This window comes from Xiphophorus maculatus, chromosome 16 (genome assembly GCF_002775205.1).
Source record: "Xiphophorus maculatus strain JP 163 A chromosome 16, X_maculatus-5.0-male, whole genome shotgun sequence".
Lineage (NCBI taxonomy): Eukaryota > Metazoa > Chordata > Actinopteri > Cyprinodontiformes > Poeciliidae > Xiphophorus > Xiphophorus maculatus.
In genome coordinates, this window is record NC_036458.1 from 9396912 (window position 1) to 9420699 (window position 23788).

The window sequence follows — 23788 nt, forward strand, 5'->3', positions numbered from 1 at the left end:
GAGTGACGCGGATACGAGAGCTACTTTGTCCCTCTGTTTCCTTCGCTATGAAAAATATTTGGACTTATTAGAACAACGGCTACCAGCGAAAGTTGATTGATTTATTTATGAAGCCGATTTACACGTATTGTTAAGAAAAAGCGCCAGTGGATCGCCCTGGTGTTTACTTGGTGACTGATCAAGTCGGGATTGTGTTTGTTTGCGGGCCGTCCGTCCTCCAAGCTGCTGCTGCTGCGGCGGCTGGGATAACTTTGGAAGAAGTTCTTTGTATTCAGGAAACAGTTTGGCAAAGAACATGGACTGGGGCACGGAACTTTGGGTGAGTCCACCGTGAGAAGAAATCTAGCCAGGGTGATGCATTGTTGTTCTGCACGCTGACGAAGTTGCAGAGGAACAAAGTTTGGCAAATCGGTTTAACTTTTTTTTTCCCTTTTTTTTTTTTTCAAAACGAAGCACATATGAGCGTTGCCTGTTTTTAAATTGCAGATTTCAATACAGACACCTTCTCCATATTAGACTTTAGTAATTTAAGTGATAGGACATATGAGGTCGTGTTCACTGTTCAGGCAAAAGTATGGAGATTGATTTAATGCAGTGTCAATACTCAATTTGTTCTGCATGCGGGTACTTCAGCTGTATGAGGGTTGTGTCTTTTCTTCTCTGTTTACATTTTGTCACGCTTGGCTTCCATAGAGATGAAATCGTCTGCTGTGATGTAACTTGACAACAATGGCTCATCACTGATAAGGCGCATCTACCTGAGTGGCGTGCTTGCTGGTTCCACAAAGCATTGATTTCTGTGTTCTGAACGCACATAGAAGAGCCCCGTGCAAGATTAAGACCAAATCAAGGCAGCACAGCCTTGTCGTGGACGTTAAGCTATTTTCTTGGAAGCAGAAGTGAAAGGATTGGCACTGTCCTGAACCTTAACTAAACAAGCTTTGCCACTTGTATATTCTCAGAGAACCTAATGTGTAAAGTGGAGCATTGCAAAGAGGAGGGAAAGGAGGTTTTGGCCTCATTACTCTCTCCCCCTGGGTACGTACTCTGTCTCTCTTTTTTTTTCATCCTATGCAATGGTGCAACAGCCTAATTAGTTTTGCCCTACTTTGAAAAATTCAGGGAAGCTGCTTTTAGAATGAATTCTACACATAATAATTAAAGGTACAGTTTAATATTCCATGGACATGTGGGAAAAAATATTTAACCTCTGATCATTTTTGTGTGTTTGGGCCCAACCTGGCCCGCCAAATCATTCACATTCCTGTTTGCATAATTGGTTTTGTTAATGTTTGGCTGCAGAGTCAAAGCGCAGGCCGGTTCAGCTCTTTGGCATCTGTTCTTCTGATTGTTGTTAATCCTGTGGCTATTTTAAGCTACTGGTTGGTGCAGCGCAAGACTGCAGGTTCTGGGCTTTAGTTGGGATACTGAGTTCAGTTCCCGTTGATCAGGTCTAGCAAAGCCCCATGTCCCTAATTTTCTGCAGGAATGAATGATTCAGGACTGAAACGTTTGTGGAACTTTAATAGGAAAGCGGCACATCCTGGGTGGCTCCTTCCAGCGTTGAATGACTTCAAAGGAAGTTGGATACTTTCTTTGGATTCAGATATGGAGGCGTTTGAGCACCTGTTGCTAACTGTTGTAGCTTTCTTATTATAAAAAAATATATGTTAAAAGGGCTGTGTAAAGTTGCTATATAACTGCTTCTGATTTATGAAAATGATCAGAGCTCTAACAGCCTAAATAAAGACCCTTTAAAGCAAGTTTTGACTGTGGCTTTAGGGCGATAATAAAAGGCAATAAATAGTCTGACCAGTGCTGCGGCTTCACAGGACACCGATTTATATACACATCATTTTCAGCGTTTTAAAATTGCTTGCATTTCTAAATATAGCAATAGTATTTTGAATGAAGTGGGTATAATTAAATATTCCTTCTCAAGATAGGGTAGATCCAATTTCTTTCAGTTTTTAGTTTTTGTTAGAAAAATGGTGCAACCACAGTTGCTGCATCCCTCCATGTTATATTAGAGAATGTCCAGGACTTTACTTGTAGATCAAACTAAGGCTACTTTCATTGTTTGGAGTCCTTTGAAATGTTTTGAGAATGCTGTTTATGCTCTTGGGGCCAAAGAAAGGGGTGGAAAACATCCAGGAAAACTGCTGTTTTCTGCCATAATGTGAAAAGTGTACAAGAAACAAAGCCTCCCTTTGTCGTACCCTGAGATAAACAGTGTTAGAATATTGGTTAAAACTTACACTTGCAGATATGTATGTGGGATTACAAAGTGCCAAATCATTTAGTGGTAGAATTGGCAAATTAATTTAGAACACGCGACAAAAAGAACCCTGATTGGAGCTTCTCAATCACAGGCATTAGGATAAAGGGTTTTATCTTGATGTTCAAGTGCCCATTTATTTATCTGAGATCGCCTGAATGTGATAATTCTTGCAACTTTTGTTTGTATTGTGAAGCTGGGTTTTTTTTATTGTGTGTGTGACGCTGTGAAAATGCAGAAACTGAACAGGGTTTAAGATCTGGAGCCTACTGTACACATCCAATCTGCTGAGGCAGTTTCAAACCTTCCTCTTCGTTTCTAATGTGCAATACTGTTGTACAAACTGAAAACCAATCCAAAAACCCAATATGCAAATAATATACTAAGTCATGCAAAATGTTTGTGGCAGGAGCTACGCGTAGCACACAACTTTTTATCTGCACTTTCATGTTATGGTGAAATGAAAGTCGTATGAACTCTTGGGATATTATGCATATTTATCCACGCAAGTATCAAATTACAACACCATAAAGCAGATTAAATGAACCCAAGCAGCTTATTAAAAAAAATATGACAATTTCTACTTTTTTTCCCACCATGAGAATATTTATTTGCAAATGTGAGAAAACATGAGTATGTTTCTTGCATTATTCGATAATTTGACAGGGAAATTAGGGCCACACACCTGTTCAGTTTGACTCGCATCTGTCATTATATCCCCCATATAAGACATGGAGGTGGGAGTAACATTATTTGAACATGTTCTTGTAGCCTGTTGTGTTGCATTTCACTGAATACTCTCACACAGGTCATTCCAACTGTTGCTTTATATGCACAAAGGAAATGTTTATGGAAAGCGGTTGTATTTCCTAATACAAAAGAAACTGTCAAGATTTGGAAAGTTCTTACCTAAAATGTAAAGCTTCTGACGTTTATCCAAAGCAAAAATCTCAACAATGAGAAAGGTTTTAGTTTAACTTATTTCTGTGTGGAAAGAAAAAGTTAACTTGGTTTTAATTCTCACAGATCATCGGTGCTTATATCTAGGTTCACCATAACTTAGATATTCATCAGTACATAATTTTATGTGCATGCCTTATGGAGTAAAGTTCAAATGTGCTTTACATATATAAACACTGTAAGAAAAAACAGAAAAGGAAATGAAAGAATCAAATTACTTCTACAAAAAGTTTCCTTATAAATGGACAACTTGTCTTGTCTCTATGCTGCTGTAACTGCGAAATAATTTCCCTGCTGGGATGAATAAAGTCATTCTATTCTATTTTATTCTATTATGTCTTGCGCTTTATTAATCCATTTTGTAATTAGCTTTAGAATCCTGCAACTATTTTGCGTTTGCTAATAATAATTAACAGCAACAGTTTTTCGTTTTGTAACAATCATGTGCTATAAAGGTTCATTTAAGGTGAGTACTAAAATGAAAAAAAAAAGCTAAGTTTTGAAAAAGAGTTTTATCAATTAAAGACTTTGCAGGAAGAACACAGGAATGCCTTTTTTGTTGGTATTTCAGAGCTCTAATTGCTAAGCAGATTGCAGGCCTCCTTAACTCGGTCCTGCGATTAGCTCTGCTGTGTCATTTGAGCTCCCATCTCTTTTCTTTTTCTTGAAGAGCTTAAAAGGTGCTGAGGAACAAGGCTCGACATGTAAGGAATCCCTTTTTCACAGACCCCAAGTTCAACCTAAAAGTCAGCTGCAGGGTTAGTCAAAGACTCGGAGAACTCTTTTTTTTTTCCCTTTTCTTTGCATAGTGTGGGAAGACTACAATTTCTCAACACTTCAAACTGACTTGTCTCAGCTTGAAGGTGTCAGAGCATCACTTACCAAAAGGCAGAGAAGAGACAGAGGTAGGGATAAAAAAAAAAAAGAAATATTCAATTCAATTCTTCCATCTCGTATGATGGAGGAATTTAATTTCTTCTGTAAATAGCAAAAAAGTAGATTAAATCATTTCTTGGTGGAATTTTGGAGACCATAACTGACATGTTTTCCACATGTGAAGAGCGATCTGACATTCAGGAGAACGCACGTTGGGTTCAGCTTATTGCCTCCCTTTCTAGAATCTTCTAGGTGCTCTAAATCTTGGAGAAACATCACAGCTGTGGCCTGGAGGTCAACTCAACTTCGAGGCTTTCTTTTCCTTATTTGTCTTCCTGCTGCTTCCCTTAGGATCAGTGTGACATCATAGAGAAGCACACGCAGTCTGGCCTGGAGCTGGTGGAGAAGTATGTGAAGTTTGTGAAGGAAAGGACCGAGATCGAGCAAAGCTATGCCAAACAACTGAGGTAGGCCTTTTAGACCAACTCGCATTCTTGGGTTCAGCTCAAAGCATCTTGTGTTTGTGTTTGAATGTTTGCATGTTGGAAGGTTGTTTATGAAATGCTCATTGGTCTTATGACTGCTCTGGGACAGATTCTAGTTTGTCTCTGAAACACTAGCCCAATTCTCCAGCTGCTGCATGCTTTCTGCCTCTCGTCTCTCTCTCCCTCTCCTTATCCTATTCGCTTTTTCACCCAGTTGTTTCCCCGCACACACAAGCCCACATCTGTTGTACTGCTGAGCTCTGCTGGAGAGGGGAGGAAGTGGGAGCAGACTGGCACATGATATAGTGGATGTGGTCAAACAGAGAGTGAAAGCAGGAAGAGCGAGAATTTAAATTTGTTCATAATCTGTAGTTTTTATTACACTTGTGTTAAATTCCCTCCAAAAAACAAATTGCAATTTTTGCATAGGAGTTTCTTCTTTTATCGGATGTTTCCCGTTGAATTTGTTGAATAATTAGGTTTCACTTTATGTCCACATCCATAGGAATCTTTCAAAGAAATATAACCAAAAACGAAGCAACAAAGATGAGCCAGACTGCAGGTGAGCAGCTGCTTTGTTTCAAAGTCTTTATTCTTTCTAAAGTTAAAACTTTCTGTTACTATAGTTACTCATGAGGTTGTTTTGAGCCGACGCTGGTGACATTTTAAATTCCCTGAGAAGGAAACAGGAATAAGGAAGTCACAAGCTCCTTATCATAACTTAGCTTGGTGCAGAATTTTTGTGTAATTATCACTTTATCAGCGGCTCTCATCTTTCCACCCTTTCCTTTCTCCTACTAAATGGCAGGCTGTCCAGCTACCAGTCTTTTGTGGACATCCTGAATGAGATGAACGACTATGCGGGGCAGAGGGAGCTAATTGCTGAGAACATGATCATGAACATTTGCATTGATCTCACCAAGTACCTGCAGGAACTCAAGCAGGAGCGAAAGACGGTGAGCTTGATGTGGAGCATCAAGAATGCACTGATTTTTAGCCACTTAAGACATGCAGTGGATATAAAAAGACTTACACGGCCTGACACAGTGCAATTTTTGTAAGGTGAAAGACTGAGACAAAGTATAATCTCAAAGTGTTTTCTTACAGCAGCGTGATGTTTATTGTGTACAATTCAGCTGAAAAATTTGAAAGAAAAAATCAGATGTAATTATAATTTAAGTATTCACTCTTGGGTTTAATTCCCAGCTCGGGTATTGTAGCATTAAATTAGCATTTTGTTTCAACCGTGCATGTGGTTTGTTTTTTGGCTACTCCTGTGTCTTCCCAATATCCATAAAGATGCTTCTTTGGTTCATTTGCGTCTATTGATTGCACCTTGGATTAAATTTCTATTTTCCTCCATATCGGATTGTTTACTTTGAATGAAAAGGCTTCTGTCTGCAACCCTGCTTCTCAGTCCAGACACAGAGAATGCAGATAATTGTTGTCACATGTAAAACACAACCAGTACAAAGCAGAGGTTCCTGCAGCTCCTTCAGCGTTACTGTCAGGTTTCAATTGTGCCTTTCTATTAGCTATGGTAAATGTTTTAGTTAAATAATAGTAGGTCCATAATTTCTCCAATTATCAGTGGCTAGCTGTACTGTCCTAATATTTATAGGGCTAATGTTATGATTTGTTTTTGGTATCCTTCTCCTGACTGATACCTTTTTAATCCCTAAAGGTTTTGCTAAATGTATCAAATGCCTGGAAAATTCTAGTTGAGCAGCTGAACTTTATTCTGTGGTGATCAGTTTCTCCATAATGAATTGCTGCTGAGAACTCAATACGAGTCACTTGTCTTTTCAAAAGGAGCTTCATTAAGGTACTAAGGGTGTACATACATATACAACCAGGTAACTACAGAGTTACCTGGTTGCTTTTTGTGTTTGTTTTTCAGTTGGGTTTTACTAACTGCCATTAAAGTTAGAAAATGTTTTTAAATAATTTATTGATTTCTATTTTCTTATAAGAACCAGTGGATGTTTGTTGCAGTCGTAAGTAATTGAATAGAGTATTCACCTGCACACACACCGTCTCCTACAGCCCAGATTTTTTAGCCGTAATATTTGTATGAGCGACTTTCATTTTGTACAGTTTTGCAAGTTGTCACATTGCTTTAACCAGATGTACAAGCTCTTCTCAAAGTTAAACAGTGCTGTTTACTATACACTAGCATACGGGTGTGTGAGTGCATCACCATATTAAGAAATGGTTTAAGAAAATACCAAATGTGGGTTTTTTTTGTTTTTAGTCTTGTACAGTAATAGTTCGAGGAAGAAATAGAAAAACTAGATGTTTAGAGATTTTATTGCTTCAGCAGGAAAGAAGCTTAAGTGTCTCTCGAGGTAGGTCTGGTCTGTGCCGTGGTGTTTCATTTCTCAGTGAGAAACATGCTGTCTTTGTCATGTTGGACTGCAAAGTACAGCCACATTCAGACACTCACTGAAGACGCCTCCAACAGACACACTGGTATTTGTTTTCTTGTCTGTTTTGCTGTGTGGCTCTTTGAGGTCATTGTTTATTCTGTGCTCTCCTCCACATTTCTCTCCCTCTCTCTTTCTCTCTCTCTTGCTCTCTCTCACTCTCTATCTCTTTCTCTATTTTTATAAATGTCTGCAGTATCTATTGGAGGCCAAGAAGGCCCAGCAGAGTTTGGAGAGCACCTACAAGCAGCTCGACAATGTAAGTCTAGTTTTACTACTGAAAAATCTTCTTACTCATGCCTTGATGGACTCAAGGTTGAATACAGTAGAAACACAATCGGGTGAGTGGCTGCGAAAGCAGTTGAGTTAGGCAGGTGAGTTTTGTTTATAGTCAAAATAGATAGAAAAAGTTGGAAGCAACCTTATTTTAAACTCCTTTTACCCTTACAATCAATCCTAACCCTATGAATTAGTCACCATCTCCGGTAATCAATCTTTTAATTTGAATAACTTGATTCGCCAATGGAGGAGAGGGTGAAATCTCAGTTTACAATTTTTTAACATTAAATCACTGGTGTCACAGTTTTTGGCACCTGTGCTGTAGCTACTCTTTACAATCCCGTTTTGCCAGTCGGACAGCTATTGGTTTTCTCTTATAACATTTTACAATATTGGAGCAAATAAAGAGAGGAATGTTTGGCCATTCCTCTTTGCACAGTCTCTAAATCATTCAGTTCTGGGACTTGCTCTTCCCTTCCAGTCACCTCACCATGCCAAACAGATTTGGCAATCTTTTCTAGACAGATTTTATGGCCACATATTGTCAGTTTTCTAGCAAAGGCCACCAGGTTTTAATTTAAAATCTTTTTGTATTCCAAAGAGTTTGTCCTGGACACCAACAAGGTTTTCAGTAAATTATTAGCGGTGTATATTTGCATTCAGTATGTTAGTTAATTATTAAAGTACTGTGCATTCAAGCTTGCTATTGCTGTAATATATTTGGTGAAATTTGTTGCTATTGCTGTAATATATTTGGCGATGTTTATTGTTTAATTCAACACAAAAGGTTTTGGAAGGTAAAGGAGTAAGAAACTACACATAAGTTGTTCCTTAGTCAAAATGGTAGATGTCGGCTAGAAGAAATTTTCTTTATTAAACCTTCTTCATGCTTCACCATACGATCACATTTTGGACAATTTAATGCTCCCAAACAGTTTGGGGATGACGTATTCCTGTTTTAACATGACTCTACAGGACACAAAGCCAGATCTGTAAAGATCCAAATGAGTGAGTTTGGTGTGGAAGAATTTGACTGGCTGGCTCAGTTGTGACCTGAAATCGATAGAAAATCTGTTCGGGCGATTTTGAGTGGAGATTGTGAGCCAGCCGGCCACGTCCAACATCAGTGTCTGACCTCACAAATTTGTAAAGAATGAAAACTGAACGCTTTTTCAGAAGACTTTAGAATGAACATTAACTTCATGAATTAAGAATAGGATGTTGCTGAAGCAAATAAATATGTGAGAGTGGGTGAGAAAATGGTAACATGCCAGTATATTAGAGCTGTAGTTTCATTTATTACCAAAAGCAATCCTCAAAAGTCATTTATGGCCTGCGTTGCTGCAATTGAGGAATAATAGCTGGTGAATTACTGACAGTATCCAGTTGGCTCCAAATTCAACCCATTTCCATCTAATACACTGATCAAAGAATTGAATTTAGAGCCAATTAACTACAATCTAAATAGATCCTAATTATGAAAAGGCACAATACAGTTCAATACAGTTACTTCTGACAAGCGGGTAGATGTGATCACACCTTAGTAGAGAAAGTAAATTGTTTGTTTTTCTCCCCTCTAGAGTAAAAAGCGCTTTGAGAGAGAATGGAGAGAAGCAGAGCGCGCAGCACTGTATGCAGAGAAAACGGATCAAGACATCAATGCCACAAAAGCTGATGTTGAAAAAGTAAGAACTACTGTAGAATACTCACCGGAGAAAAAAACCACTTGGGATGATTCAGGTTGCACTTTTTAACCTGCCTGCTTCATCTGTGGTTTTTAGGCTAAGCAGCAGGCGCATATGAGAGCACGCGTAGCTGAGGACTGCAAGAATGACTACGCTGCTCAGCTTCAAAAGTACAACAAAGAGCAGAGCCAGTTCTATTTTAATGACATGCCACTTATTTTCAATGTAAGTGAACCTGCTGCATCCCACAAACCTGCCACCAGTGGCCCTGTGGGTTCTGGCATCACAATGATGTGATGAGAATTGATTTGGTATCCAGATCTTAGAAAATATGCAGCTTAATTACACTTGTAACAGACAATTACATCAAACCGTACTGCTAACTTTGGAGTGCTTTGTTGAACATTTTTATCTGAGTTCTGCAAAACACACAGTCTGAACTCAAAAAATAAATGCAATGAGGGAAAAAAACAAACAAAAAACGTGTTTTCATCATCTGTGGTCCCAGAAACAAGTCTTATTTGTATGAAAGCCTATGAGAAAGGTGGTCCATCTGTCATTAATTTGTCATTTTATAAAGATTTTCAAAGATTCCAATCACTATTTTTTAAGTTATTTGATGGCATTCAAGGTTCCTTCAACCATTGATTGTGAGATCTTGATCTCCCATATAATGATAAGACTGGGAGCATCACAAATCTCAACTTTAGGCCTTAAAATAGGAGTGATGTCATTGTGTACCACTACACACATCTTTCTTCATTTCAAGTAATGGCTGTTTACGTCAACTGTCTTGTTCTTTCTAGAAATTGCAGGATTTGGATGAGAGGCGAATACGAAAGTTGGGACATGGCTACATCTTGTTCTCAGACACAGAAAAGAATGTGATGCCCATCATTGGCAAGTGCTTGGAAGGGATTACTAAAGCTGGCACCAATGTCAATGAGAAAAATGTGAGTTGGTTTCAGACACTGAACATTTAATTCTGCCGAACAGAGCCATGCAATAGTTATTTCTTCGGAAAGTATTATTAATAACTGTGTTTATTGCAGGACACCATGGTTATAATAGAGCAGAATAAGTCTGGATTTGAGCGTCCTGGAGACGTAGAGTTTGAAGACTACAGCCAGGGTATTAACCGAGCCTCTTCTGACAGCAGCCTTGGTACACCTAAAGGCCCCCTGGACCTTCTGGGGAAGAACAAAAGTAAAAACTTTTGGCTTTTCAAGAGGAATAAGGTAGGACGTTTTCTCGTTACAGTCCGACATTGATATGAACTGACTTTGACAGTTATTTGAATGAGTTTTCTGTTCCCCTCAACCAGTGATTTTAAAAATGTATCTTTTACAGATACCCAACTCCATGATAAATTCCTCTCCTTAAGTGATTGCTTTGATGGTTTGTTTTGTCAGTGAAACTTTGTTTTTCTGTGAAATAAATGTGCCTGAGAAGAATTTAAAGTTTTACAAAGATGTCAAAAAAAAATCTGAGTTTTATTGTAAACTTTCACAGATACAAAGTTGATGACTTGCCATGGTTCAAGTTTTCACAGAATCACTGAATTTGCAGGAACACAAAGATTATAAATGCATAGTTGTAGTGCTTTGGTTTTATACCTCAAACTGATGGCTTACAACAAATTCAACTTTTTCACAGCTACAGATTTTTCTGTTTTGCTCAACAATGTTGAATCTAATTTCAGAACCAGTATGACATTTGTACAGATGCTCTGCAGCATTTTAGATCAATTTAAATCTTCCCTTTGTTGATATCTGTTTTCGATTTGCTGTACTTTTCTAAATTTGTGAGTTTGTTGTCCTTGTGGATGATGAAGGGTTTGAGTCCACTTGTCTAGTTTTCTTTTGTTTTCTGACATTTACCAAAAAAGCAGTGACACCTCATTGCTATGTCATCTCTTGTTTTCTCATTTACTCACCACACATTATGTGTGCTGCATAGTTCCTTCGTTCCCTGCAGGATTTATAGTTGATATGTTGTAGTTTGCTGCTCCAGATTTGTTCTCAGTTTTGCTTTACCATTTTCTGTGTTGTGGATTTATGCTCTGGCTTCTGGATTGACTGCTTTGTCAGCAGTCTGTGTTTGTGTGAGTTAATGAAACCTCTTTGCCTCAGTTGCCTACTAGTGTTTAGGCAGCTTAGTGTTTGGGTTATTAAAGTGGATTGCTTTTCATTGAGCACTGTAAGAGCTTCTCAAAACTTTTCACATTTATATTATATTATATTAAGACTTCAAACCATATTGCTGTTTTCTTTTGAAAGACCAAGAGAAAATATTTCATAATTGTGAAGTTGAAGGAAAATGATAAACAAATTGTCTTTCCCCCCCCCCCAAAATCCAGTGTACATATTTATTTATTCAGCTGCTTTTTATCCAATAAAATTTTTTTAAGTGGCATCCACCAAGTAATTGGGTTTTTATGTGAAGCTCTTATTGGTTTGTTAGAAATAAGTGAACAAACAAACTGCATCATGAAGATCATAAAACATACCAGAGAGCTGATGAATGAAGTTTTAGAGAAAATTATTCACCGTTTCTGTCCAGATTTTATTTACATAGCACTTTCCACAGGTTATTAACCACGAAGTGCTTTACAATTAAAGGAAGCATAAAAACACAGATTCAAAAGAAGAAGAAAGCCATTAGAGGCTTCCTCTTCAGTTTGCCACAAGCCATAAAGGTGCATCCATGCAAATTGTTAGAGGATGGAAAACATCATACACTATTGCTATAATGAAACACGGTGGTGATAGCATCATGCTGGGGGATGCTATTCTTTAGCAGACAGGAAAATTGGTCAGTGTTAAATTGGACGATGGAAGAGGTTAATATGGGGTAATCACTAAAGGGAACGTGTTAGAGCCTGCAAAAGACTTGCGACTGTGAAACGACGTTCCGAAAGCATATTGCTGTATTAGACTGGCCCAGTCAAAGTCCTGCTCTAAAGAATTTGTGATAAGACTTCAAAATTGATGTTCACAGAAATTCTACATGCAGTCTGACAGAAATTGACAGAGCAAATAAGAATTGGCACCAAACTTGGTCAAACACACAATATGTCACAAGAGGTTTGAATAGAGAGAACGAGAGATAAAAACAGGAGGTAAAAAATAGATATGCAGTTCATGTATTCTTTGCTTCCACTTTACAAATGTACTACATTATTCTGGTTTATCATAAAAACCCTAATAAACTAATAAATAGTTTGAGGTTTTGATGTGTATAAATACTTTTGCTAGGCTCTGTTTTTTACATGGATTATGCATAATTATGCAGAAGTAATTAATCATTTCAGTCACTGTAGTTCACTTCTGTCACTATGAAAAGGGCCAGATTTATAATGAAGCATAACAGGAATTTTTAGTAACGCTTTAGAGGTTTAACATGCAGAAAAACAGCAGCTGCACTACTTCCCTCTCACCTTCCCCTTTTTCTACAGAAACCAAGTTTGAAAGAAATGGTTGAGAGGGAAAAAGGTGAATGTTTAGTCCGTTTTATCGTCTGATGCTCACATCTTTCTAGAAATGGATATGTGAGAGCTGCAATGTGAGGTTCGCAGCGTAACGCTTAGTGTTAAGGGCAGTGAAATCTTCTTTGTTACAAATCTTCTTTGTTACAAATTTGTAACAAATCTTTGTTACAAATCTTCTTTGTTAGTTTGTACCTGAGTTGTTGCTTTTTCCTTTGTTTGACAAATAAAATTACAGATTTCATACTTTAGACTCTGGAGCTACTCACATTTTATGAGTTTTACCTTCATTTTTTGAGGTGGTAAATGTAATTGCTTGTTGTCTTTGCAAATAGAAGCCCTTTCAACATATCCACAAACATTAATGTTACAGGCATTTGGTGTTTCACAGAAAAACAAATTGTTTTTTCAGGTTTCAACTCTTGGGTCAGAGTGTCCACTAGGAACAATAATTAACAAGATTAAAATGTTAATGTTGCTATTTTAGGATAATAGTTGACTTCTTGCTTGGCAGAACCAGGAAATCCTCCAAATAGCATTTGCGGTAAACCTGTAGTTATGGCAACACATGAAAAACATACAACAATGTGAATATTTTCTCTATTCTAAAGCTCAGTATATTAATGCATGAGCCTCTTTCGTCTCATTTTATATACACTCCAGCACTTCTAGAAAAGACCTTTTGCATGATCCTGTCCCTGGCTGTGAGTGAATAAACCTTGACCCTCCAAATACACACAGACACGTACACGTATCTCTGCATCCTGGCTTCCAATAGGTCAACTTGCAGTCAGCATTTTGCTGTGCTTGTGGTTTCATGAACACGGGACCCAAACTACATAGAATTTTCCTCCGCGGGCCTCCACAAACACACTGCCTCTATTATTCTGCCCAGAACCTGGCACTATGTGCATCACAACAAATTCTTTGTGCCAACATAAGAATGACACCGAGTTAAGATGGAGAAACTCAAATTGTTAAACAAATTGTTGCTCCATTAGTATCTGTTTGGAGCATAGAGTACTTTACACAGCTACGAAACTATAAGCAACTTTAATATCCCACACTGGTGCTATGGTTGGCCTACTTCTAACCAGTTAATAGTCTCCTCCTCCAGTCCCAAAACTAAATGATCTCTTCCTCCTTCCCTGCAGTGTTCTGCTTGGTCAGCACCTCTTCTTCTCTCTGCATGTCTTAGTGGCTGTGCTCAGCTGTGCACTCTTCCTGTTCTGTGTACGTGTGCGACGCAGAGCTCTGTGTCATCAGTCATGCTCTCCTAATTAGACCTTAGAAGTGTGAATAGAAAACTGGGTGTACTGGTTCAAGTAGCTCGTGGTTTATGTCTGGCCCTTAAGCAGTCCTATTAACTACGTTCCTGTAGTTAGAGCTCCATAACTCTAAGAAATGTAGCCCCAAAGTAGCAGACATTCACATAATAACAGTCCTGTACTTCTGGATCTCTGTGTTTACACACGGGATCTTGTTGCAGGGCAGTTTAGCCCGTCTGCATTGAAGACTTGAAGCCATCAGCCTGCTGTGTAATTTAGCTAATGGACCCCACCCCACCACCTTTCAGCATAGATGTAGATGTTTGTAGTTCACTCCCGCCATGTTGTCAATTTACCCTCGCTCTAATAAAGGCCATTTGCCCTGCCTCAAAAATCTATATCCACTGTTGGTAATTAAGCCAGCTATTTATAACAACTGCACTGGTTTACAAGCTGGTTTTATTTATGTAGGTCAGCTTCTGGAGTCTGCAGCACATGTACAAATTTTTCTCACACTGAATCCCGATAGTTAAATGTTTACTTTTACAGTATTGATGATCGATGCATGACAAAATGTACAGCCTTGTAAACTCTGAGCAATCTGCTATGAAAATAAACAAGTGTAAGCTGCTCAATCATGAAAAGGCAATTTGGTAAAATACTATAAAGAGATGAGTGGAAGGCTGTAAAACAAGAGAGCTGCTAATTTTGAAATCTGAAGCAATACAGATGTTTAGTCTTGGTGGCCTGCCCCATGATCCTCACTGAGTCTTACGCTGCCCTTCAACTTTTACCTGAGTTTTGTTGGGCTGTTGTAGCACCAGTGTGGAGGCTATGGCTGGTTTCTTACTGTGATGTTTTTGTGCTTCCGGTCATTCCATGCAAGTTCACACAACTCTCCAAATCTGTACTTACTGCTAGAAAACTTAATTGTTCATAGATTCAAATAGTATAAAAAAAAATGTGTAGTTTCATCCCCATTTTTCGATTGGTTTTAGTAAAAGACAAATTTACAGAAATTCAGTACATCTTATCAAATATCCAATTAATAACAATTTTTGTTGACTTTTTTGGACAGCAAAAAGACTGTTTGTTTTACTTTTACTGGGTGTTTCGTGTCATGAAAGCCAACAGTTTAAAGTATTTTTTTCTAATACAGTATAGTCATAGCTTAGAACTTTAAGAGAATGTTGCTTTATAATTCCAAATATCAGGATGTTACTTTTGGGTGTTTTTACAGCAATTTATTTCTGTTGTTCAAGAAAATAGTAGAAAAAATTGGATACGTATACCGATTTGCAAATTTTAAGTTTGCTTACAGGTACAAAATAGAAACAGGAAAGAACGAATTTTTGCATTTAGGAACACAATGCAACAATTTACCAAATACAAATTTGGCAAATGGATTTTAGTAACCAGGATCTCAAAAGAGTAGCTTTTGAATACTGAAGAGCAAGTTGTACAAACATGACCAAACTCTTAAAGATTAGCATAAAGAAGAGTCCATCAGCACCTCATTAATTAGTTAATTAATTAATAAACTTTCAAACTTTACAGATCCAGTCAACTTTTTTTAAGTGTCTATAATTTACATGATTGTTTATCCTGCTAAAATGATTGCGAATTGGCATGGAATGTCCTGTTTGATTTGAGCCAAAGATGTATCTTTGTGCTTTCATGCTCTTTAGGCTCGTTGCTGGGTTTGTGTTGTCCTTCCAGGCATTGTGGTGCGCCTTAACGTGTTGACGGTGTCTATTTCTTTCCTTTGTCACCATGTTTTTTTTTGTTTGTTTGTTTTGTTTTTTGTCCTCTCTGTCCCCTCCCATATCTCTGTTATCCTCATCCTCCCCCGCCCCCTTTTTTATACCATCTTATGCCTGCACACCTCATTTTTGGGTGGCGGTACGTTTGGTCTTACCCGACCCCCAGCTCTCCTCCTCCACACTCACTCCTTTCTCTACACCCCCGGCCCCTTCACCTCCTAACGGAGCCCCTTCCCCCAAGTTTGGCCGGGACCCACTGTCGTACTGTTTGAAGGAGATCAATAAGACAGTCAAACCCAGAATCTCTTCCTTCCGGACACTCAGGAGATCGGTGAGTGACAAGAGGAGATGATTCGGGTGCAAGGCCACCAACACTTCTAGTGACATAGACATTATTCTCTGCTCTTTGCCTCTCCAAAACCTTCTTCATCATTATCAAAGTTAAGGAATGCATCCTAAAGCATGCTCTTTGTATATGGATTAAGATATTTCTGACATAATGCAACCATCTTTTGAGGTTACCTAAGCAGGTAAACAGTTAAAGTTACTGTAAAGTTTTTTTTTACTGGAAATGTGCTGTTTCTCTTTCTCCCCTCAGAAATTTACCCCAGACAGGATCATGGTAGGGTAACAATGTCATCAAAAATGGTGTGGGGGTCTAAGTTTTTTAACTCATAAAAAATTGGACACTTTTTCTTTACAACGTCTCTTGTGTAAATTTACGATGTTATTCCTCAACAACAAGAACAAAAAATCTTCTAATGCATTTGTACTTATGACCTTTGGTGTTGTATTGAAAAGGTGGCCATCTGGTGGAGGAAAAGTGACACTTGTTAGTTCAGGATGAAACTTGTCAATCAAGAATCCAGTTTGCAATTTGTTTACTTTTGTGTCTCACCTCTTTCAATCAAAGTTTAGTTTTTTTAAATAAATATATAGCTTTTTTGGGGTCTAAAAACCACATAATTGTTGCTAGTTTGTAATTGTTGGTAAATGGGAATTGACTTTGTGTTCGGCTCTCTAGTGAGCTAATTTATCTAAAAGATCTAAATAAGCGATCTAAACTTTGAGCTGATTGCAAAGGGCGTTCTTTCTCACTTGTCTGGTTCTTTAGTCACGGTGACGGCATGTTTATGAAGGTGACAAATATGAGTCTGAGTTCAGCGCTAACCCACCCTTCCTGTGACGACTTCTTGCAGCCTACAGTGACGGAGGACTTCGGCCATCTCCCCCCGGAGCAGCGCAGGAAGAGGTTACAGCATAAATTAGAGGAAATTTCTAAAGAGCTGCAGAAGGAAGCAGATCAGAGGTGTGTGTGCATGCACATGACGGCTTCCTGCCCATTCGTAGCAATCTCTGTTAGAACCTCTCTGCTGGAAGCATAGATACAATATTCATGCAGTGTAAACAAGTCTGTCTGAGTTTGAGTGAATTGTTTACCCACCCGTGAGCTGTAGGGGATCAAAATTTCACCGAAAGTCACTTTGCTTCTTCTTCTCCCTTGTTCCTGTCTTCTTCCTTGTTTTCCTTTGCAGCGAAGCGCTCGGAAAGATGAAAGATGTTTATGAGAAAAATCCTCAAATGGGAGATCCAGCTAGTCTTGCAACCCAGATCAGTCAGACATCTCAGAATATAGAGAGGCTCAGAGGAGAACTGAACAAGTATGAGGTAATTCTCCACACTGTTCTTTATTCATAAGACGAGGGCCTCGTTTCATTATAATTTAGGACCCTGGGTTATGTCACAGTGTTTCAGTCATGCAGATAAAGCTGACAAGATTAAACATGTTTCTGTTATCAGACTTGGCTGTCTGAAGCAGGTGTTCGGGGGGACACACTACGATACAGAGCTCACTCATTTAACAATAACGGAGCTCATGAAGTTCTTAGGTAGGTTGATTTTCTTCCTTTAGAGATGCATTTAAAACAAAGTGTCTTCTCTTTGTTTCTAAAAGACGGATTTCCTTTTTGCTTTCCAGTCCTGATGGTGCACATTCAGATGCAAGCACTCCCGATCCCTCTCAAGCTATTTATGCTGAGTTTGATGATGACTTTGAGGATGAAGAGCCAGCGGCGCCCATCGGGAAATGCACAGCGATGTATAACTTCCCTGGTATGTCTTTTTAAATTTAATTCAAAATATGTTATTTTTAATTAATTTCTGAGTCAGTTCTGTTTGGTATGATTTAATTTATTTTTTTATTTCAATTTGTTTTTTTTTTTAATTATAAAATAAATATTAGACTGGGGTAAAATGTGCTCATTTTTTAAACTTGGACAAAATAGTTTGCTGGAATGTTGGCCCAATCCTAAAAGTATTGGTGTAACTGAGTCAGGTTTTTAGGCCACTTTGTCACCTTTTTAGCTCTACCCACAAACAATCTGTGGGAATGAGATCACCACTCCAAAACATTCACTTTTTTTGTCCGAAACCAACTTAAACCTAAAGTAAACATTTTTCACATGAAGTTCCTTTTTTTATGTCTTATATTTTGTAGAATGCACCAGTACTTCCGTCAACAAAAGAAACTCAAAAGGATGCTGACACTTCCATATTTGGTTTCCCCTTTTCCTCCAGGTGTACCAGTGATACTTACATTCACCTCTGTGTAGGGCTTGTTTCACTGTGGATACTGACATTCCCTTATCAGATACAGCCAACATCTTTTGCTTTTGATGAGCACATTTTGCTCCAAAACATATTCATCTCCGAGACACAGAATTAGTTTTCTACCTGTATGATATGACTGGTCATTCCCATGATGTTTTATCTTGCAGGCATGTAATTAAACAGATGAATGTAAATGAATTTGAATGATTTTCTTCTAAGGTTGAATTGGAGAATTGTGGAGATTCACAGCCGTCTCCCTGATATCTCATCTTATTTCTTTGGATTTTTCATGATGTCACAAAAGAAAAGCTGTGTGTTTGACATTTTGCACAAATTATTTATACTGAAATGTGTATATAGCACATTTAGAGTCGGCTCAGAATAACCTCAGCCACTCTTACTTTAAACTTTTTCCAAAAAGGAGTGTTTTAAGTTTAGTGTTAAAAGTAGACAAGGTTTCTGCCTTATGGGCAAAAACTAGGAATTGGTTTCTCAGCAGATAAACCCAGTAACTAAAAGATCTAAGATATATATATATATATATATATATATATATATATATATATATATATATATATATATATATATATACACACGGTGTCAGAGGATCATTAGTGACTTTCAGTGGAGCTGTGATGAGATCTGAAACCTGACTAGCTTTTCAAACAGGTAATCACTGTGTAAATGTTCACACAATTGATTTATCTGTAAATGTCTGATTTTGAAGAAAGTAGTGGGGGAAAAAAACACACTTCAAGGTATTCTTGGTCTGATTTCATATTAGCTGGTGAGTGAGTGGAGGAAAAAAGAAAAAAAAATATACACTGTATGTAAATCTCTGATTTGATATAGCTGCTATCACATTACAAAGTTATTGTTTTGCATTTCAGGTGCCAGTGAAGGGACCATTTCGATGCAGGAAGGGGAAGTGCTGGCTGTAGTGGAAGAGGACAAAGGAGACGGCTGGACCCGCGTCCGAAGACACAATGGAGATGAAGGCTACATACCTACATCTTATGTCACCATCACATTAAACAAATGAGCGAGAAAGAGACATTCAGGTTCCAATTTTAACGTCATTTCCTCCACATGTTGGAACAATCATGATGAAGCCAGGTCAGAAATGGGTGAGACCATCCAAAAGTGCTTTGATATGTTTTTAAATGTTTTTTTGTTTTTTTTATCCTTGGCATACTGTAAATTCGCAGTAGAGTTCTCACTCACATTTTGGAGCAGATAGTTCTTATTAACACCTGTGTTGGTTAGGAGAATGTTTTTTCTGTTTGTTTTTTTTTGTGTGAAAAACTGAGCTGTTACCTTTGCCAACCCCTCATGCTGCAGAGTCCATATTATGTATTACCTCTTTCATTTTTCATTTGCCTCAAGAGTGTCAGTTTTGATTTGTAATGCCACTTGAGTGTTCCCACTCAAGATTTTGGTGCAAGAATGTTTCACCTTTAACTTTACAACAATTTAGTGCTCTGTTACAGTGAAGCATACACACAAAAAACTATATACAAGCTGTTAAATGTTAAGACAATCACATCCATATCATCATTTAATTCCAGACATTTATCAGTAGCAAAGAAAATACAGCAGATGTCATTTTCTTACAACAGCTGATAGAAACCTGCTGCTGTTTTATTTTTATTAGATATTGTACTAGAGATAATTTATTACAAGTGTGTATGAATAAAAATGTTTATATTTGGAGAAAAACAAGCTCTTTGTATTTAGGATGTTCGGATGTTGCTATTTTTTCCTCCTTGCACAAAGTGTGGGACGGAGTGTAGCCACAAAAGGGAGGAAATATTGCACACACTAAATATGTTACATTGAGAATATTGTATTTATATAATATATATATTTTAGCAATCACAACACCACTATTGTCTTATTAGCATTTTTAACTATTCAAATAAAGGTTGTTTTATTGCAAGAGAAAGCAGCAAGTTTTGAAGTTTGTTGCTTATGATGTTACATAAAAGTTCACAAGATTTTTTCCTGTAGTGCAGATTACTACCTTTCTGCTTAATACTTATTTGTCTTTGGTGCCTTTCTGGTTAAAGCATTGTGTATATACCTTTTGAGCTAATTTGTCCTTTTTTCGATACTTAATAATTGTAAAGCACATTTCAACAGTAGAAGTCATTATGTTCACTTTAAACTTGAAAAATAAACTAGTGAAACATGTACCACCAGTGTAAAGTATGTTGCTTACAGCGGCTTGCAAAACAACTCAAATTCCTTCTAACATTTTCCAAGTTTTATCATGTTTTCCTAGTATTTTTGAAACATGACTTTCCAATAACCCTACATCTGGTTTCATCCATCACATTTGACCAGCTGCTCTCAGTGTTTTACAAAAGCATCCCCACAGCATGATGCTGCCACCACTAGGTTTCACTAGGGAGGTGGCGATTTGAGGTTTTTATGATCTCCTGTGACCAGAGTACTCTTTTCCACACGTTTCCTGGTTTGCTTGTGACAAACGTGGAGGGAACCTCTTCTGGCTTTCTTTCCACAGCCTTGCCACTTTTCCATTAAAAAAACAAAACAAGCAAACAAAAAAAAAAAAACAGATTTGTGGAATGCTCAACTAATAGTCTCTAGGAATCTAAGCTAGTTCTCCAATTGTTGTCCTGTCAGTTAGTTTAGAATGGCCATGTCTTTGTGGCTTTGCAGTTGTGCCTCACCATTAACATCTCTATGTAATAATTTGAATAATGTGAGATCTTCACATTGTTTGGGATATTTATATTTACAATCTGGCCGTCCTATAAACTTCATCTCTGACCTGTCTTGTCTGTTCCTTGGCCTTTGTGATGCTGCATGTTCATGAATGTTTCCTAACAAACCATTGAAGCCTTCATCGAACATCTGGATTTAGATTTGATTTAAGATGCACACCGGTTTATCCTATTTACTAACTAGTTGACTTCTTAAGCAATTTATTGCACTAAGCTGCATCTAACTGTAGTAAATTAAAAAGATTTGAATGTATTTCACACTTCAAATTTGTATTTGATCTATTTCACAATTATCCACTACTTATAATTGTCTAACAAAAACCCAAATAAAACATAAAAACATTTTTGGCTGGAATGTGGCTAAATGTGAGAAACTTCAAGCATCTTATTGCTTTTTTAAAGTTTTAACTTGGAAAAATACTACAAAAAAATGTATTGTGCAATTCAACCTACTTGAGTTATAGGTTTAGAGGTTTTGCATGTATATATTCCATAAAAACACATAGGAATAGTGTTTGGGTCTTTTTTTGTTTGTGTGTGTTATTGTCCGAATACATAGCGTCTCTTCTTATAGCTCACATCAAAATCTGAGCACAATATTTGTAATAAATCTCAATTCCAGGATATTACCACTTAGAAGTGAGTAAGCATGCAAGGTTTTAGAGTTTACCAGTAGGTGGCAATGTTGCATAATTTCTTTGGTCTCCCCCCCCCCCCCTCTTCCTCTCTACATAATTGTGTTTTAATATAGTTCCTTGCATTTGCATTTGCGATTAAATTACACTAGCTTTGGAGCCATACCGTTTGCAATGACTAATTAAATAACCCAAAATTTGCAAGCTTGCCACTCTATTATTACCTAATTCACAGAAACACGCAAGTGAAAAGAATGACAACAATCACAAACGTGAATATTAACATTTTAATGAAGTATTCTGGTATATTTTCAGATAGAACGGAGCATATTGATAAGATCCACTGAGCAAAGGCAGAATCCAGCAGTGACATTTTGTGATGGTGAATAACTGGCCACATGACTGAGGAATCAGATCAAAATTTGTATGCAAAGCCTTAACCCTTTAGATGCATTAAAGGTCAGCCTTCCCCTAAGCCGATATCTTGCACTTGCCTGCAGCTGGGAGGCAATGCTGCATCCTGCCACCTCTGCTCACCCTTGTGGGGGTATTAATGAGGAACTTCACAATGATCACGCAGAGATTAAAGAAAGAGCAATTTTAGCGCTGGATGTGGCTTCATATTTTATGCATATTGCACTTCTGGCAAAGCCCAAATGAGCTACAAAAACTGCCTTTTTTTTTTTAAAGTGGTGCATAGGCTTTAGTGTGCCCGTCATTAATTTTTGAAGTTTTATTATTTAAAAACATCACGCAGACGGCCAAATTAGCATGAATTGAGGAAGATCGTCATAGGAATGGTAAGCTAAAACAAGACATTTTTCAGATAATGCGAATATGTTTCACAAAACAGTGAATGTGTATGAGAGCCTGAACGAATAAAGCGAAATAGATTTTTGTATGAGTTGACCTTGAATTATTTCATTAGGATTGTATTAATTGTAATGGTTTCTGGTGGACAAATGTGACATGTGAGTCAGCAGGTTTGGCTGCTTTTGTCTGACTCTGTGGCTTTAAGGAAAAATGCTTATTTGCTTTTCTCACAAAGGCTCCAAGAATCAACAGTTAATGGTCATCACTTTCTACCTAATTCAAACTTTTTAATGCTTGATAAACTAATGAGCTGCAATTTCATAGTCATTTGCAATGCTTTTAGTCCAGTTTAATGTTATGCTAATACAGTAATAAAAGCTACTATAAACAGTCTGCAGGCAGAACTTCGCCAACTCTAACTCTCTGAGACACTAAGTACCAGAACACTTTTATTGAGGTGGGTGATGTTACAAAGCAAGCAATTATTTCTCTGACTACTGCGCCACAGGTGATTGAAGAGCTTAGAAATCAATCTTCAAGCTATTGCTGCAGAAAGAAAGATTGTGAATGAAGCCTTTAGGTTTTTGTGCCCCAGTGGAGTCTAGAGGAGAATTAACTGTTCCTATCCATACAGACAAATAACTGTTCCAAGTATTATTATAAACTATAAAACATATTTAATGTGGGGAGGGAAGAAAAGTAAGCTATCAGCTGCACCCTTAATGAGTTCACCATTGTTTATTCTTATTTCATTAATGTCTTGCCTCTTGCTGTCGCTGTCTTATTTAATTCCTATTTGGTGCAAAATGACAGAGCCATGGATTGCATTTTTGGTGCTGAATGTACAATACTTACACTGATCAAACTAAAGTTTGATCAGTGTAAGTATTGTGCACTATACAGTGTACTATAAAACATAGTTTAATATTCATGAAAGTTTCATTCTTTTTCTAAAATACAATACATAAACAGCATGTTCAATGTTTCTTGGCTACCTCGAAATAGTGGTGAAAACTGCACTACATACACCGGTCAAATGTAAATTATATTGTTTGACATCAGTTACGTATTACATTACTAAAAACACTGATCACTGCCTCACATTGTTTCCTTCCTTTTCTTGAAGTTTCGACCAAAACTTAGCAGTAAGATTTTTTTTTTTAAATTTAGACATAGGACATTATTTGGATTGGGGTGGCAGTCTTCTGTTAGCATAAATGATTTAATATTTAAAGCAAGACTACTTAAAGTCACTTGAGTGAAATGTTTTGCATTCTAGTACACAATTTAAAAGTCACAAAAGCACAATAAACGTGATTGGCTTTCTTTAAAAACGCAGCTTTCAGATACAGTACATTCGCAGCAGCAGTACCCTCAGGGTTTTACTGAAAGCTATGCAGATATTAAAAGGCAAAAGATGAAATGAGTTTCATGTTGTTAAAGGATTTTGTAGTGAAACCTACTTTACCCTGT

At 37.5% G+C, this 23788-nt stretch overlaps 1 protein-coding gene across 4 annotated transcripts; it reads left to right on the plus strand.

The window, feature by feature from the left end:
* Positions 1 to 5: 5 nt before the first annotated feature.
* On the plus strand, positions 6 to 20312 carry trip10 (thyroid hormone receptor interactor 10). Of its 4 annotated transcripts, XM_023348515.1 has the most exons (16): positions 6 to 319; positions 4466 to 4581; positions 5105 to 5161; positions 5408 to 5555; positions 7222 to 7284; positions 8885 to 8989; positions 9086 to 9214; positions 9796 to 9942; positions 10042 to 10227; positions 15674 to 15838; positions 16106 to 16129; positions 16707 to 16816; positions 17043 to 17175; positions 17308 to 17396; positions 17486 to 17619; positions 19008 to 20312. In XM_023348515.1, the coding sequence occupies exons 1-16, from the start codon at positions 296 to 298 to the stop codon at positions 19157 to 19159; spliced, it is 1782 nt and encodes a 593-aa protein (XP_023204283.1). In that variant the 5' UTR covers positions 6 to 295; the 3' UTR covers positions 19160 to 20312. The 4 variants fall into 4 exon arrangements, with proteins under 4 accessions (XP_023204283.1, XP_023204284.1, XP_014329489.1 ...); XM_023348516.1 differs by lacking the exon at positions 16106 to 16129 and having other exon boundaries at positions 7 to 319; XM_014474003.2 differs by lacking the exon at positions 15674 to 15838 and having other exon boundaries at positions 8 to 319.
* Positions 20313 to 23788: the final 3476 nt, after the last annotated feature.

What these genes read in the sequence shown, in the direction of transcription:
- trip10 (XM_023348515.1), top strand. Translation starts at nt 296, where the DNA reads ATGGACTGGGGCACGGAACTTTGG. An exon ending in AGCTATGCCAAACAACTGAG is followed by an intron (nt 4,582 to 5,104) that starts GTAGGCCTTTTA and finishes CCACATCCATAG; the next exon opens with GAATCTTTCAAAGAAATATA. An exon ending in AGCGATGTATAACTTCCCTG is followed by an intron (nt 17,620 to 19,007) that starts GTATGTCTTTTT and finishes TTTGCATTTCAG; the next exon opens with GTGCCAGTGAAGGGACCATT.